This window comes from Pelecanus crispus, chromosome 18 (assembly GCF_030463565.1).
Source record: "Pelecanus crispus isolate bPelCri1 chromosome 18, bPelCri1.pri, whole genome shotgun sequence".
Lineage (NCBI taxonomy): Eukaryota > Metazoa > Chordata > Aves > Pelecaniformes > Pelecanidae > Pelecanus > Pelecanus crispus.
Genome location: NC_134660.1, coordinates 7,713,706 through 7,728,043, shown reverse-complemented (window position 1 = coordinate 7,728,043; position 14,338 = coordinate 7,713,706). Strand labels below are relative to the sequence as shown.

At 54.3% G+C, this 14,338-nt stretch overlaps 1 protein-coding gene and 1 gene segment (V, D, J or C); one reads left to right on the top strand and one right to left on the bottom strand.

The window, feature by feature from the left end:
• Positions 1–292: 292 nt before the first annotated feature.
• Positions 293–5,989, bottom strand: LOC142595299 (T cell receptor alpha variable 26-2-like). The segment is given in 3 exon segments: positions 293–334; positions 2,154–2,437; positions 5,944–5,989. Coding segments are annotated over 3 exon segments (372 nt in total).
• A 1,112-nt stretch (positions 5,990–7,101) lies between these two features.
• On the top strand, positions 7,102–7,863 carry LOC142595178 (feather keratin Cos1-1/Cos1-3/Cos2-1-like). Its single transcript, XM_075722763.1, has 2 exons — positions 7,102–7,180; positions 7,556–7,863. The coding sequence occupies exons 1-2, from the start codon at positions 7,102–7,104 to the stop codon at positions 7,861–7,863; spliced, it is 387 nt and encodes a 128-aa protein (XP_075578878.1).
• Positions 7,864–14,338: the final 6,475 nt, after the last annotated feature.

Below are 14,338 nucleotides of genomic sequence, written 5' to 3'. Positions count from 1 at the left end.
GCATTGCCAGCAGGACAAGGGACCTGCTCCTTCCTCTCTACTCAGTGCTGGTGAGGCCACCTCTGGAGTGCTGGGTCCAGTTCTGGGTGCACCAGTACAAGAAAGGTAAAGCCCGAGAAAGATACAGACAAAGCAAGGCCAGCAAAATGGTGCAGGGACTGGAGCATCTTTCCTGTGAGGAGCAGCTGAGAGGGCTGGCAGTGTTCAGCCTGGGGAAGAGAAGGCTCCTGGGGGATCTTGGCAACGTGTGTAAACAGCTGATGGGGGGGCATGAAGAAGAGAGTCTTCTGAGTCAGGTGTGCTTGGGACTCCACACCTCTGCCACGAGGAGGCTCTGTAGGGAAACAAATGGGAGGTATTAAAATACTTAGCCCAAGGAAAGACACCAAACCGCAACCCTTACCGTGTTCCAGGTTTGCAAGGACCAAGAGGAGGTCGTTCAGCACTGGGAGGCTTGTCTTTGGGCAGACAGGCCACAGCTGAAGAGCTGATAGCTTCTTCCAAGTGAGAAGGTGCTCGAGCATCCTCTCAAACACACCCCTCTGCTGTAGAAGTGCTGCCTCTCAGCTCCAGGAGAAGCAGCAGAGGCAGGGAAAGGGAAAGATCAAGGTGCTTTGGCCTGGAGTAGCATAGGAAGACAGGTGGAGACAGTGACAAAAGGTGATGATGGCGTGTGAACATGTGGCTTCTCCATGTGATCTCCTGGCCATGCCTGTTGCTCTGCCATGTTTGTCCAGCTGCCAGGAGTTCCCTGGAAACAGAGCTATGAAGTCCAGCTGTGACAGGGAGCAGGGCTGATCCTTCCCTCTGTGCCTCTGAAGCCTCTGGCCATGGGCTTTGAACAGCTGTGGCAGCTACTGGAGCCACACAGAGTTCCCCGGGGACTGGCTGGAGCCACAGTCTCTTCCCAGAGGCCTCCTTCCGGCTCTCACTCACCTCACACCTCCAGCCCCTTAGGGCAACTCAGCAAATCTGTTTCTGACTCACTCATCGAGTAGGAACCTGGCATCCCTTGAGGCTGGGGTCCGTGTGGCCAGTGCAAGCATTTGCCGTGTCTCCTGGGCCTCAGCTCCAAAGGTTCTGAATCCTGTCAAACAAGCTCATAGTCTCAACACTGAGCCACTGTGGGGAGCGCTTGAACGTGCCCCTCACCTCAACATCCCCTTCTCCGGTCGGTGTGGAGCTTGAACTCCTGACTCCATGGGGTGACTTTGTAGCACTAGCAGGAACGTTCTGCAAGCTCCCTGAAAGCCTGCAGCGTGAAGGGTTTAATTGTATTTCTGAGCTCTTACACAGTAACAAAATGTGAAACCCTTTCTTCCTCTTTCACGAGGAAAGTTCTGCCTTAGCAACTGGCGCGTGGAGTCCCTGTGTTTGCAGCGCAGAGCAGAGCACCTGCTCAGGGCTCCCTTGGCTGTCCTAGTGGGGAAAGTCAGAAGCCCGAGAAGAGGCCCTGCGTGTTGCGTGTCAGCAGTGGCCGGTGCATGTGGTGGGCCCGAGGGCTGCCGGCTGCCCGTGGGCAGGAGGATCTCTGCTGCCTGCCTCCCTGCACAGAGCAGAAAGGCGCTGCTCTTCACCGGGAGCCAGCGGCACCGCCAGCTGTAATCGCTCCTTCCCGGGCACTGCGGGACACCACGGCCGCTGCGGTTGCGGTTCCTCCCGTGCCACCGCCACTGTCGCAGGGGATTTCTGTCTGCGTAGAGGTGGGAGTGTGGGGGTGATTGGGTGCTGAGGGGCGGGAGAAGGTTTCTGCCTGGTGGGCAGCTCCGGAGCTGCGTTGGGGGACCTCCCGGGGCCGTGGAGCCTCTTCAGGTGTGAGGCTGCTGCCAGTGGCAGTGCCAGAACTGGTGGCAGTGCCAGTGTTGATGCTGAAGCCATTGCCAGGACGGGTGCCAGTACCGGTGTTGATGCTGAAGGCGTTGCCAGTACCAGTGCCGGTGCTGGTGATGCTGCTGAAGCTTTTGCCACTACCAGTGCCGGTGCCGAAGCCGTTCCCAGTACCGGCGGCGGTGGCGGCGCCAGGGGGCGGAGCGGCAGCGCCCCCTGTCGGTCCCGGCCGGGGCTGTCCCCCCGCCCCCCACACACACGCCCGGCCCCGCCCGCCGCGGTTCGTGCCCGCCCGCAGCCCCGGCTCCTCTCCCCGTGCCTCCCACGCCGCAGTAATACACCGCCGCGTCCCCGCGCCGGGGCCGGGAGAGCCGCAGGGCGCTGGACCGGCGGTCTGCCGCCACCGACAGCCGCCCCGGAGGGTCCTGCACTTCCTTGGAGTCTTTAACAATGAACGCGATGAATGCGGGGCCTTGGCCCGGGAGCTGACGGTACCAGTGGATAAAGTCGGTGATCCTTATGTTGGGGTGTGAGCAGTTGATGCTGATGTCGGTGTCCTCGGTGGTCTCTGCCAAGGGGTCCTGCTGCACCTGGGCTCTGCCCACAGCCACTGCACAGAAAGGAGAAGGGAAGCCCAAAGGTCATCAAAGATCGCCCAGCTCTGATTTTCCCACAGAAACTGTTGTGAAGAGTGGCAGTGAGACAGAGCCAAACTGGAACGGATGGAGAGCTGTTCAGCTGGCATGGAGAGTGATCCTGGTGTGGGTGTGTGGAGTGAGGGACAAAGGCTGGCAGGGAATTTGGAACTGGTGCATGCAGAGATGGGAAGAAAGTCAGGTGCATGGATGGATGGACGGACGGCGAGAGGGAGAGGCGACGGGAGAGTTGGGTGTGTTCCAGTGAAGGAAGGAGGGCTGAATTCAGAACAGAAATAAAGGCTGAATGCACGGGGGGATGAGAGGATGTATGGCACAGTGCAGGAAAGCAAACCTGTTGCCACAGCTAGGAAGGAAGCAGAGGGAGAGATGAGAGAGGGGTCTCAGAGTAGGAAGAGGGGTTAGGGATGGTAGCTGCATGGAGAGATGGCTCAGAAGAGGGGTGGATGCACGGATGAAGAGAGGAAGAGACAGTAGAGTAGTAGACAGTAGTACCCAGCGAGAGTGGGTGTTGCAGTGAAGGAGGGCAGAAATCAGGGCAATAGTAAGTGCGGAATTACCAGAGGCCAGAGTGCGTGCCCGGAGCAGCAGGCGCACGTGCCAGCCAAGTTGTGATGGTAGAGATGATGGGAACAAAGGAGGCTACGTAGGGGGGACTGCAGAGCTCTGGGAAAGGGGGAGCAGAGAGGGCAGAGAGGCCGGGAGGGGAAAGAGACGGTGCAGAAGGAGAGGCCCGAGCTGGCGCTGGGCTCCCTGGGGAGCAGCCCGGGCACAGAGCCTACCCCCCCGCCACCGCCGCCAGCCCCGCGCACCCAGCAGCACCGCGGCCAGCCCCGCCAGCCCTGCGCCCCGGCACCGCCGCATCCCGCCGCTCCGCCGCCCGCGCCTCGCTGCCCGCCGCCAGCCCCGGCTCTCCTCTCCTCTCCTCTCCTCTCCTCTCCTCTCCTCTCCTCTCCTCTCCTCTCCTCTCCTCTCCTCTCCTCTCCTCTCCTCTCCTCTCCTCTCCTCTCCTCTCCTCGCCGCTGCCGCCAGCTCCGCCCCGGGGCTGAGCCCTGCGCCGGCGCCGCTCGGGGGCTCGCCCGGGCTCCCAGTGCTCAGCGGCTCTGCACGGGCACAACTTTGTCTCCTGCAAGCCCACTCTGCCCGTCCTCTCCCACCAACAACAAGCCTGCCCAGTGCCCGCTCCAGCCTGCGGCAGCTGCAGGGCCCTCACCCGCCACATGCACCAGCTTCCCAGAGCTGCCTGCCACCGCAGGGGCTGCAAAGAGCAGCCACGCATTTCCTGCCCAGGGGAAGGAAGGAGCAGGCTGCAGAGCCTCCCTTCAGCTGCCTCTCCCCAGTGCCGGCACAAGGCCTGACAGCTCTGCTGAGGCCGAGGGGGTGTGAGGACAAGTGAGCCCATGGGTGTGCAGGGCTCAGGGAGGGCTGGGAAAGGATGGGAATCTCAGAATGCAGGTGAGAAGGCACCTCCAGAGGTCATCTAGATTCAACCCTCTGCTCAAATAGATCCAATCAGATTGGCTTGGCAAAACTCACATTCGGTCCATCCTTGAACACCTCCTGGGATGGTGTCCTGGTTGCGGCTGGGATAGAGTTAATTTTCTTCCTAGTAGCAGGCATAGTGCCGTGTGTTGGATTTAGTAGGAGAAGAATGTTGATAACACACTGATATTTTTAGTTGTTGCTCAGTACTGCTTATGCCAGTCAAGGACTTTTCAGCTTCCTATGTTCTGCCAGGCGCACAAGAAACTGGGAGGGGGCAGAGCCAGAATAGTTGATCCCAAATGACCCAAGGGCTATTCCATACCATATGGTGTCACGCTCAGTATAGAAAGTGGGGGGGTTTGGCCGGGGAGCAGCGATCGCTGCTCGGGAACTGTCTGGGTATCAGTCGGCAGGTGGTGAGCAATTGCATTGTGCATCACTTACTTTGTATAATATTATTATTATTATCATTATTATATTGTTATTATTATCATTACTATTTTATTTTATTTCGATTATTAAACTGTTCTTATCTCAACCCAGGAGTGTTTCTCACTCTTATCCCTCCAATTCTCTCCCCCATCCCATCAGGGTCTAAACCACGACAGATGGACATTGCACAGCCTCACTGGGAAACACCTTCCTTTTCTCATTATTTCTTTTAGCCTATTGCTTAATCAGCTTTCTCCATGTCCCAGTTGCTTCTTCACAGCCTCTACTCCTATCACTGACACCTTCCAGTATGTTGGTCCGTCTTTGTCTCCTCTGATTAAGTATTGTAGAAAGCAAGCAGGTCTTCCCTGAGCCATCTCTTCTCCAAAACAGGCAGGCCCGGTTCTCTCAGCTTCTCCTCGCATGTCATGTTTGACAGCGCCCTAACCCCTGGGTTGCCTCTGTTGGACTTGCATGGCTGTGTCGCTATCCTTCCTTGATGTGGGAGCCCCAGTCTGGAAGCAGCACTGGGGAGGTGGTCTCAAATGGGACAGAGGGGCAGGGACACTTCCCTGCACCTGCTGGCAACACTTTGGCTGTCACAGCTCAGGGTGCGGTTGGTCTTCCTTGCTGCAAGGGCACGCTGCTGTCTCACATTCAGCTAAGTGTCTCCTAAAACCACACATCCTTTTCTGTGCAACTGCTTCCTAGGCAGCCTGTCCCCAACGTGTCTGAGTGCGTGGTGTGGTTTCTAGCCCAGACGCAAAGCCTTGCCCTTGCTCTTTTTGGCCTTCATGAGGTTCCAGCCAGACCATTTCTTCATGGTCACAACCTTGGAGCCTGCTAGTCGAGCACATTTTCCACCCACCTTATCAGCCTCTTAATGAACCTATTCATCATCAGGAAGTACTGGAGAGGGAGTCAAAGGTCCTTCTAAAATCCAGGTGCACACATGTCCCCTGCCCTTCCTCTTCTCTAGACTTCCTCTCACATCATGAGAATGAGCAATGAGGTTGGCCTTGGGCAACAGTAGAGCTGCAGCTCAAAAGAGACTCCATGGAGAGGGGAATCAGGCCTGGCTGAGCTCTCCCAGCAGAGCTCCCTGGCACTTGGCTCACTAAGGTCCCCAAGGGAACGGGGGAAGCCCTTAGCTCAGTGCCTCCAAGCTGGAGCTGAGCTCAGGCTGACAGATATTCCGGAGGGGAGATGCACTTAGAAAATTTGCCCAGTGTGCAGAGCCCATGTGAGAAAGAGGGTCTGTTCTGGACATGGCTGTGGGAGAGCAGCAGGCTTTGGGGGATGCGGTCTCAAACCCAATGTCCCGTCCCTTCCCTCCCAGGGGCAGTTGCTGGGCACTCAGACTGACATTCCAATGCAGAGCATGAAGGTGTTTGTGGGCTGAAGCCCAAAGCAGTCCTCAGGTCTTTGGCTTTCCCTGCGCAAGCCACAGGGTCTGTCCTTCCACTCACAGCACAGCGACATCAGGCTTCATGTTCCTTTAATTCCATACCTGTTCAGGACAAGGTCTCAGCCCCTGCCTCACACAGCAGCACGTCGAAGGGCTGCACAAGGACATTTGGCATTGACATGGACATGAGAGGGGGCTGTGTCCCACACCAGGCACCACTGACGCTGCATTGGAAGCAGATCCACTGGGGGATGGCCAGCACGAGGTGGGCAGGATTCCTCAGCCTTTCTCCCTGCCCATGAAGCAATCCCCATCCTTTTGAACTCTCTAGCCCTGTGGAAGGCAGCGGTGTCCTGGCTTGGAGAGGCAGGGAGGGGGCACTGCCAGTTCTGCTGAGACACTCCCAATACTGTTACCATTGAACTAAAGTCAGGATCCAAGCTGGAGTGAACCTGTTGTTGTCGTGTCCTGAAATCGGCATCAGCGGAGCGTGAGCTTTGGAGGGGCAGGAAGAGGAGGTCTCAGGAGGCAGGGGTTGCATTTCCGTGCCTCTTCCCTGGCCAGATCTCGAGCAGGCTGCTGCCATCAGCACTCAGCTGCACTCAGGCTCCTTCTGACCCTGGGAACCTGCTGCTCTGTGGTGCTCATGGACAGAGCAGAGGAGAGTGTCCCTGCCATGAGCGGCACATTCCCTCCTGATGAGGGGCACACAAGGACACACACACATGGACAGTAGACACAAGTAAAGAACACACAGAGGAACACAACGAACCATGGACTCTGCTAAGGTCCCCTGGGGAGTGGGCAGTGTGAGGCAGGATGAGGTCAAAACCTAGGAGCACAACGCACACACCTGGGGAGGCAACAACAAGTGAGCATTGGGGTGATGTGAGGAGGGAGGGAAAGATAAGGACATAGGACGTCCTCATGCATGGGAGCCCATGGTGTTCACCTGAGGACAGCTGGACCTTCTTCCTCAGAACACCACTGCAAACAGCCCCACCGCAGTGACCCAGGCTGACATCACTTGCCTGCCCTGGACTCATCCAGCACTTGAGCTGAGACTTCTGCCAGCACTGCTGCATTCCTGTCCTACAAATGCCGCGGCCTTTCATCCAAGTGCTCAGAAGAATTCTTTCCTGGGAAATGGGCATGGCACAAATCTGGAAATGAAAAGGCAGCAGTGCAGGAAACCAAAACACAGCCCATGTCATTAGCTGCGCTGGTTTGCATTCAAGATGAGCTTGTCCGAGAATTGCTACCTCTGCCGCGGGTGCCTCTGGTCCTGCAGCAATGAAGGGCAGGTATAAAAGGCAGCGCAAGTGCCTGCTCTCTCATCCACTTCTCTTGCCTCCTTCTGCTTGGCAACTAGGTGAGTCTGAAGCCCCTTCTCCTCCTCTTCCAAACTGAGATCTCTCCCTGATGGACCTCTCAGCTGAAATTGGCTCTGTTCTTTGCTGCATTTCAGATCTTCTGGTCATGGGAGAGGGAAGTGGGGAGAAGGTCTGGTTAGAGAGAGGCTGGGATGTGGCTGCGGGGGCTTTTGGCTCATGAATTAGGAGAGAGTGTCCCTGGGCCAGGCTGCTCTTTGTAGGGTAATGGAGACCATGTGGCGCCTAGCGTATCCCTCTCACCACTGAATTGTGGCCTTGCCTCCTTTGTGACTGTGTAACCAGGCTGCTTCTCACCCACCCTTGTGCTCTGCTTCCCCCCTGCCCTCTCTCCCAGGTGCATCTCCAGCCCAGAGACATGTCCTGCTACAGCCCGTGCCTGCCCTGCCGGCCCTGCGGCCCGACCCCACTGGCCAACAGCTGCAACGAGCCCTGTGTCAGGCAGTGCCAGAACTCCACCGTCGTCATCCAGCCCTCCCCCGTGGTGGTGACCCTGCCCGGACCCATCCTCAGCTCCTTCCCGCAGAACACCGTTGTGGGCTCCTCCACCTCTGCTGCTGTTGGCAGCATCCTCAGCTCTGAGGGAGTGCCCATCTCCTCTGGGGGCTTTGGCCTCTCTGGCATTACCAGCCGCTACTGTGGCAGAATGTGCCTTCCCTGTTAAAGTTGCTGGGAATGCCCCAGGAACACACCTTGAGGAACTCAGAACATGGTAATACACAGGGGATCGGGGTTTCGGAGGTGTTTTCAGTATAGCTGAATGGTTTTGCCTTGTTTCCCCTTTTCTTTGTTTGCTTTGTATCCCCTTGGCAGCAAGGTCCCACCAAAGCCAGCCTGGTGGGGACCATCTGGCTCCTCTCCCTTGTATGGCACAGGCAGATGGACATCATGCAAGAACTCTCCATGCACAAGGACTGCAGGCTCTAGGCTCCCTGCACTGCTGTCCTCCACTCAGAGTGACTTTGTTTCCCTCTTTAGCCTCATTAAAGTTCTGCTGCACTCAGGCCTGGCCTCCATGTGGTCCTTCCCTCTGTGGACACTCCCCAAGGTGCCAAAGGGGAAGGGTCTTGCTCAGGGGTGGAAGCAGGTGAGGGCACAAGGAGACCCTTCTCCTTTCACAGAGGAATGGGAGGGTTTCACACGCTGTGGTGGCTCCTCTTTTGGGCACCGTCCCTGGGAACTGAGGAAGTCATCCGTGGCTGCTCTGCTGCCAGTGACCATCAGGCCTTGCCTTGCTGTGTCTCTGCCCAAAAGTGGCCGGAGAGGCAGGAGGCGGTGAGGCATCAGCAGCCCCGTCAGCTCTTGAGGAAGGGCTTTGGTCTTGCTGTGTCTGGAGCTGTACTGGGGTAGCAGCGGGTGGGTGTGGGCTCCAGAAGGCCATTTGTTTTGCAGAAAAGCAAGAGTGGCAAAGCAAGAAACATAGAATCATAGAATCATAGAATCATAGAATCATGGAATCATTTAGGTTGGAAAAGACCTTTAAGATCATCCAGTCCAACCATTACCCTAACATTACCACATGCACACTAAACCAATTAAGGGTAGACTAGACTAAACCATGTCCCAAAGTGCCACATCTACCCGTTGTTTGAACGCCTCCAGGGATGGTGACTCCACCACCTCTCTGGGCAGCCTCTTCCAATGATTCACCACCCTTTGCGTGAAGAAATTTTTCCTAATATCCAATCCAAACCTCCCCTGGCGCAGCTTGAGCCCATTTCCTCTCATCCTATCACTACCTACTTGGGAGAAGAGACCAACACCCACCTCACTACAACCTCCTTTCAGGGAGCTGTAGAGAGCGATAAGGTCTCCCCTCAGACTCCTCTTCTCTAAGCTAAACAACCCCAGTTCCCTCAGCCGCTCCTCAGAAGGCCTGTGCTCCAGACCCTTCCCCAGCTCTGTTGCCCTTCTCTGAACACACTCCCGCACCTCAATGTCTTTCTTGTATTGAGGGACCCAAAAGTGGACACAGTATTCCAGGTGCGGCCTCACCAGTGCCGAGTACAGGGACAAAATCACCTCCCTGCTCCTGCTGGCCACACTATTCCTGATAGAAGCCAGGATGCTGTTGGTTTTCTTGGACACCTGGGCACACTGCTGGCTCATGTTCAGCCGGCTGTTGACCAACACCCCCAGGTCCTTTTCGGCCAGGCCGCTTTCCAGCCACTTGGTGTCATTTGCAAATTTACTGAGGGTGCACTCAATCCCCTCATCCAGATCATTGATAAAGATATTAAACAAGGCTGGCCCCAAAACGGAGCCCTGGGGAACACCGCTCGTGACTGGCCACCAACTGGATTTAACTCCATTCACCACTACTCTCTGGGCTTGCCCACCCAGCCACTTTTTTACCCAGCAAAGACTACGCCCGACCAAGCCATGAGCTGCCAGCTTCCCAAGGAGAATGCTATGGGAACATATATGGAACACAACAGCCTTTGGGATTGCCCATAGCTGCTACTCCAGCTTCCTCTCCCCTCCACCACCCAGTCTAGGGGTCATGGCCAGCACACATGGGCAGCAGGAGCAGGGAAAAGTCACCCATGCTGCTGAGTGCACCAAGGGTGGAAATTGGATCTAAGCATGTGGGAGCTGAGGGCAGTCAGCACAGAAACAGGGACAGTGAAATGGTGTATTTCTGAGGGAGAGCAAATTGCTCTGATACAGAGCGTGCAGGAGAATGTGAGATCAGCAAGCACGAGGGTACTGGGTGCACTTCCCAAGAGAGCTGCAGGGGGGCTCAGAGCTCTTGACGGCTTCACTGGTCCTCCCGAAGAGTTTGTGCTCAGGAATTGGCTGCCATTCTCAGGGGAGAGGATTTTTTTCTATGTAAATCTCATCCCTTCTGGTGGGTGGAAATGTCTTGGCAGCTACTACAGTCTCATATCCTGTTTTCTGCATGAAAATCCAGATGTCTTGACAAAAGTGTACAAGTGGAAGAATGCAAATCCCCACACTGATGTCCTTCACCAACAAGGAATTACAGCTCATGAAGCGTATCTCAGCACGACTGAAGGCCAAAAGCTTTATAAGGGCCTTTCATTTCCATGGCTGACATCCTTTTTCCCTCATCATACTATTAATAACCATCACCTCCAGCAGCACAGTTGGACTTCCTAACCCTACTGCACTAAACCTTGTAACAAGCAGAAGTACCTCAGGTCCTTCGCAGTCATGATACCATCTGCAATTGTCCTTGTAGAAGAGGAAGGGATGGCATTTCTTCTGACAGACGAGTAAGCCCTTTGGCCAAAGCACCGCCAGAGCACTGCTACTGGCTCTTGCCATGACCTGTAGTTCGGCTGCGCAACCGAGGAGATTTGGAAGGGTAGGAAAAGGGCACAGGATCCATGCAGGTTTGACACTTCCAACTAAGGGCACTGTTGCCAGAGGTTGTTTTTTCTGATGGTGATTTAAATCGTGCTGTGGCTCCACTGTGTGGAAGGCAGGCACTGATCTGTCTCAACGTGTGCTGAGACTTCTGCCAGCACTGCTGCATTCCTGTCCTACAAATGCTGGGGCCTTATAGCATCATAGAATGCTTTGGGTTGGAAGGGACCTTTAGAGGTCATCTAGCCCAACCCCCCTGCTGTGAGCAGGGACAGCTTTAACCAGATCAGGTTGCTCAGAGCCCCGTGCAACCTGACCTGGAATATTTCTAGGGATGGGGCCTCCACTGCCTCTCTGGGCAACCCATTCCAGTGCTTCACCACCCTCACTGTAAAAAATTTCTTCCTTATATCCAGTCTAAAGTCTAGCCTCCTTTAGTTTGAAACCATTGCTCCTTGTGCTGTCACAACAGGCCTTGCTAAAAAGATTCTCCCCATCTTTCCTGTAGGCCCCCTTAAAGTACAGAAAGCCTGCAATAAGGTCTCCTCACAGCCTTCTCTTCTCCAGGATGAACAACCCCAACTCCCTCAGCCTGGCCTTGTAGGAGAGGGGCTCCAGCCCTCGGATCATTTTGGTGTCCCTCTTCTGGATCTGCTCCAACAGGTCCATGTCCTTCCTGTGCTGAGGCCTCCAGAGCTGGAGGCAGGGCTCCAGGTGAGGTCTCACCAGAGCAGAGCAGAGGGGCAGAATCCCCTCCCTTGACCTGCTGGCCACGCTGCTTTTGGTGCAGCCCAGGATACGGTTGGCTTTCTGGGCTGCAAGCACACATTGTTGGCTCATGTCCAGCTTTTCATCCACCAGGACCCCCAAGGCCTTCTCGGCAGGGCTGCTCTCAATCCCTTCATCCCCCACCCTGTATTGATATTGGGGGTTGCCCCATCCCAGGTGCAGGACTTTGCACTTGGCCTTGTTGAACCTGATGAGGTTCACACAGGCCCACCTCTCCAGCTTGTCCAGGTCCCTTTGGATGACATCTCATCCTTCTGGCGTGTCAACTGCACCACTCAGCTTGGTGTCATCTGCAAACTTGCTGAGGGTGCACTCAATCCCACTGTCTATGTCATTGAGGAAGATATTAAACAGCACTGGTCCCAGCGCGGACCCCTGAGGGACTCCACGTGTCACCGGTCTCCGTGTGGACATCGAGCCGTTGACCACTACCCTCTGGATATGACCATCCAGCCAATTCCTTACCCACCAAACAGTCCACCCATCAAATCCTTATCTCCCCAGTTTAGAGGGAAGGATGTTGCGGGGGACTGTCTCAAAGGCTTTACAGAAGTCCACATAGATGACATCTGTTGCTTTTCCCTTGGCCACTGATGCAGTCAGTCCTTCATAGAAAGACACTAGGTTGAGTCAGGCAGGACTTGCCTTGGTGAAGCCATGCTGGCTCTCTCGAATCACCTCCCTGTCCTCCCCGTGCTTTAGCATAGCTTCTAGGAAGATGTGTTCCATGATCTGCCCAGGCACAGAGGTGAGGCTGACAGGTGGGTAGTTCCCAGGGGCCTCCTTTCTTCCCTTGTTAAAAATGGGCACAACGTTTCCCTTCTTCCAGTCACCAGGGACTTCACCTGACTGCCATGACTTTTCAAATATCATGGAGAGTGGCTTGGCAACTACATCAGCCAATTCCCTCAGGACTTGGAGGTCCCATATACCTGTGTACGTTCAGGTTCCTCAGGAGGTCTCAAACCTGATCTTCCCTTACCGTGGGAGGGGCTTTACCCCCCTGGTCCCCATCTTGCGGTCTATCGGCTCGGGAGGGGTGAGGAGAGAGGTTGCCAGTGAAGACTGAGGGAAAGAAATTGTTGAGTGCCTCAGCCTTCTCCTCACCTGTTGATACCAGGTCGGCATTTGGGGGGGATATACTTTCTTTAACCTTCCTTATAAGAATAATACTCTTGTATTATTATGTGCAGAAACTGTTTTGTATGTGAGAACTTTGGCTGCAGGATAAACTCAGTCTGCTCATGGTGACAGAGGAGGCTGCAGGCAGCTCCCTCTCGCTACAGGCAATTACACCACGTGCACCTGCATGCAAAACACAAGAAGAAAAAACGCCAGCACATCAATTAGAACTGGGGAAAAGCAAAAAGAATGCATGAACTTTCACAGGATGGCCAAACCACTTTTTCAGCTGCTCTGTAAATTAGTGTTGCTTCTGCATTTCTCTGCCTTTTGAAGAGAGGGTATTTGCCTTACAGTGAGTCTAGAGCCAGGCTCACTGCTACATCACTCCTGATGTCCGAGCCTCAGCGTCTGTAGCCTGAGGGGAGTCTGGCTTGTCCCAGACACAGCCTTCTGCAGCCACCTGAGTGTGTCACTGTAGCAGGGCTCCCTTTGCAAGAGCAAGGGCTGCTCCCTGGAGATCACACAGGTCAGGTGGGAGCTTCTAACACTAGAGGATTTTTATTCTTCTCCTTGGAATGTGGGAATTCTTTGTGGGGCTGTGGCGATGGGCATGTTCTCTAGTTTTTATATTATTGTTCACACACAAATGTGAGACGTGGAGAGGCTCAATGTGTGGAAAGGCCATGACAGCTTCAACTCTGCTGCGGTTTCTCTCTGCCTCACAGTGAGAAAAACACTAGACTGAACCACTGTGAGACCCTTGAGCTCACTCAAGCTGATGGGGCTGGCCAGGGACTGATTTGTTGCCTTGACTGTAGGGTCTGAAGGACTTGCCTGGAGCTGTCCAGAGGGGCTGAGAGCTGGTGTTGGGCGTCCTGGTTCTCAGTGGTGTGCGTGCATGGTCGTGCTCATGTACATGTTCTTCTGGCTGTGCTCATGTGTGCATTCGCATGTACATGTGTGTGCCTCTGGTAAAACTCATGGCAACTGTGGCTGTGCACAAATGTTCTCTATGTGTGAGCAATTGTGTCCGCGATTGTGTGTCACAAATGCAGGTTTGTGACTCCTGCTGATTATGTGAATTTATTGTGAATGAGTGACTTAACACAGTTTGATTTAGTAGCAGTTTAGATTTTACTGTAACAAATCGCAGGATTTTGTTGTAATATTTTAATAGCACTCAGTTATCAGTGATTAATAAAGGGATTAGACAAAATTGATCAAAACAGTGACTTAGTTACAGATTGGAAGATGGCAAGGTTCACTCTATTACTACATGGAAATGCATCAAGGAAAATTAAATTACAGTGAGTTGGAACGATTCACAAAGAGATTGTGTATGCAGGGGATAAGGAGGACCCTCCCGCAGAGTCATGAGGTTCAGAATAGACCCCCTTGCTTTCTAAACTCCTTCTCAGAGAGGAGTCTAGGTGCGGCTGGGTCCAATCTTAGTCTCAGACTTGGTCAATGGTTTATAGGAATAAGGATAATGCAGCAGTGTAAGACTCACTTTAAAATCAAATTATACATCTACAGACTACTTAAACTGATTCACGCATGCATACACACAGACAAAAACGGGTAGATGTGGCACTTTGGGACATGGTTTAGTCTAGTCTACCCTTGATTGGCTTAGAGTAGACTTGGTGGTGTAGGTTGATGGTTGGACTGGATAATCTTGAAGGTCTTTTCCAACCTAAACGATTCTATGATTCTATGTATACTTATATAAAAAGATCTGGTATACCAGTTTAAAGATTCCCCTCGAGTTCAGTGAAATGCTCAGGTCTAATGTCTTGGCGTTTCTCAACGGGCGAGGGTTGAGCCTCAAGGAGTGAAGGGTTTCAGCCCAGGCTCCACTGTCAGTCAGCAATGGACCTCCGATTGTAGCA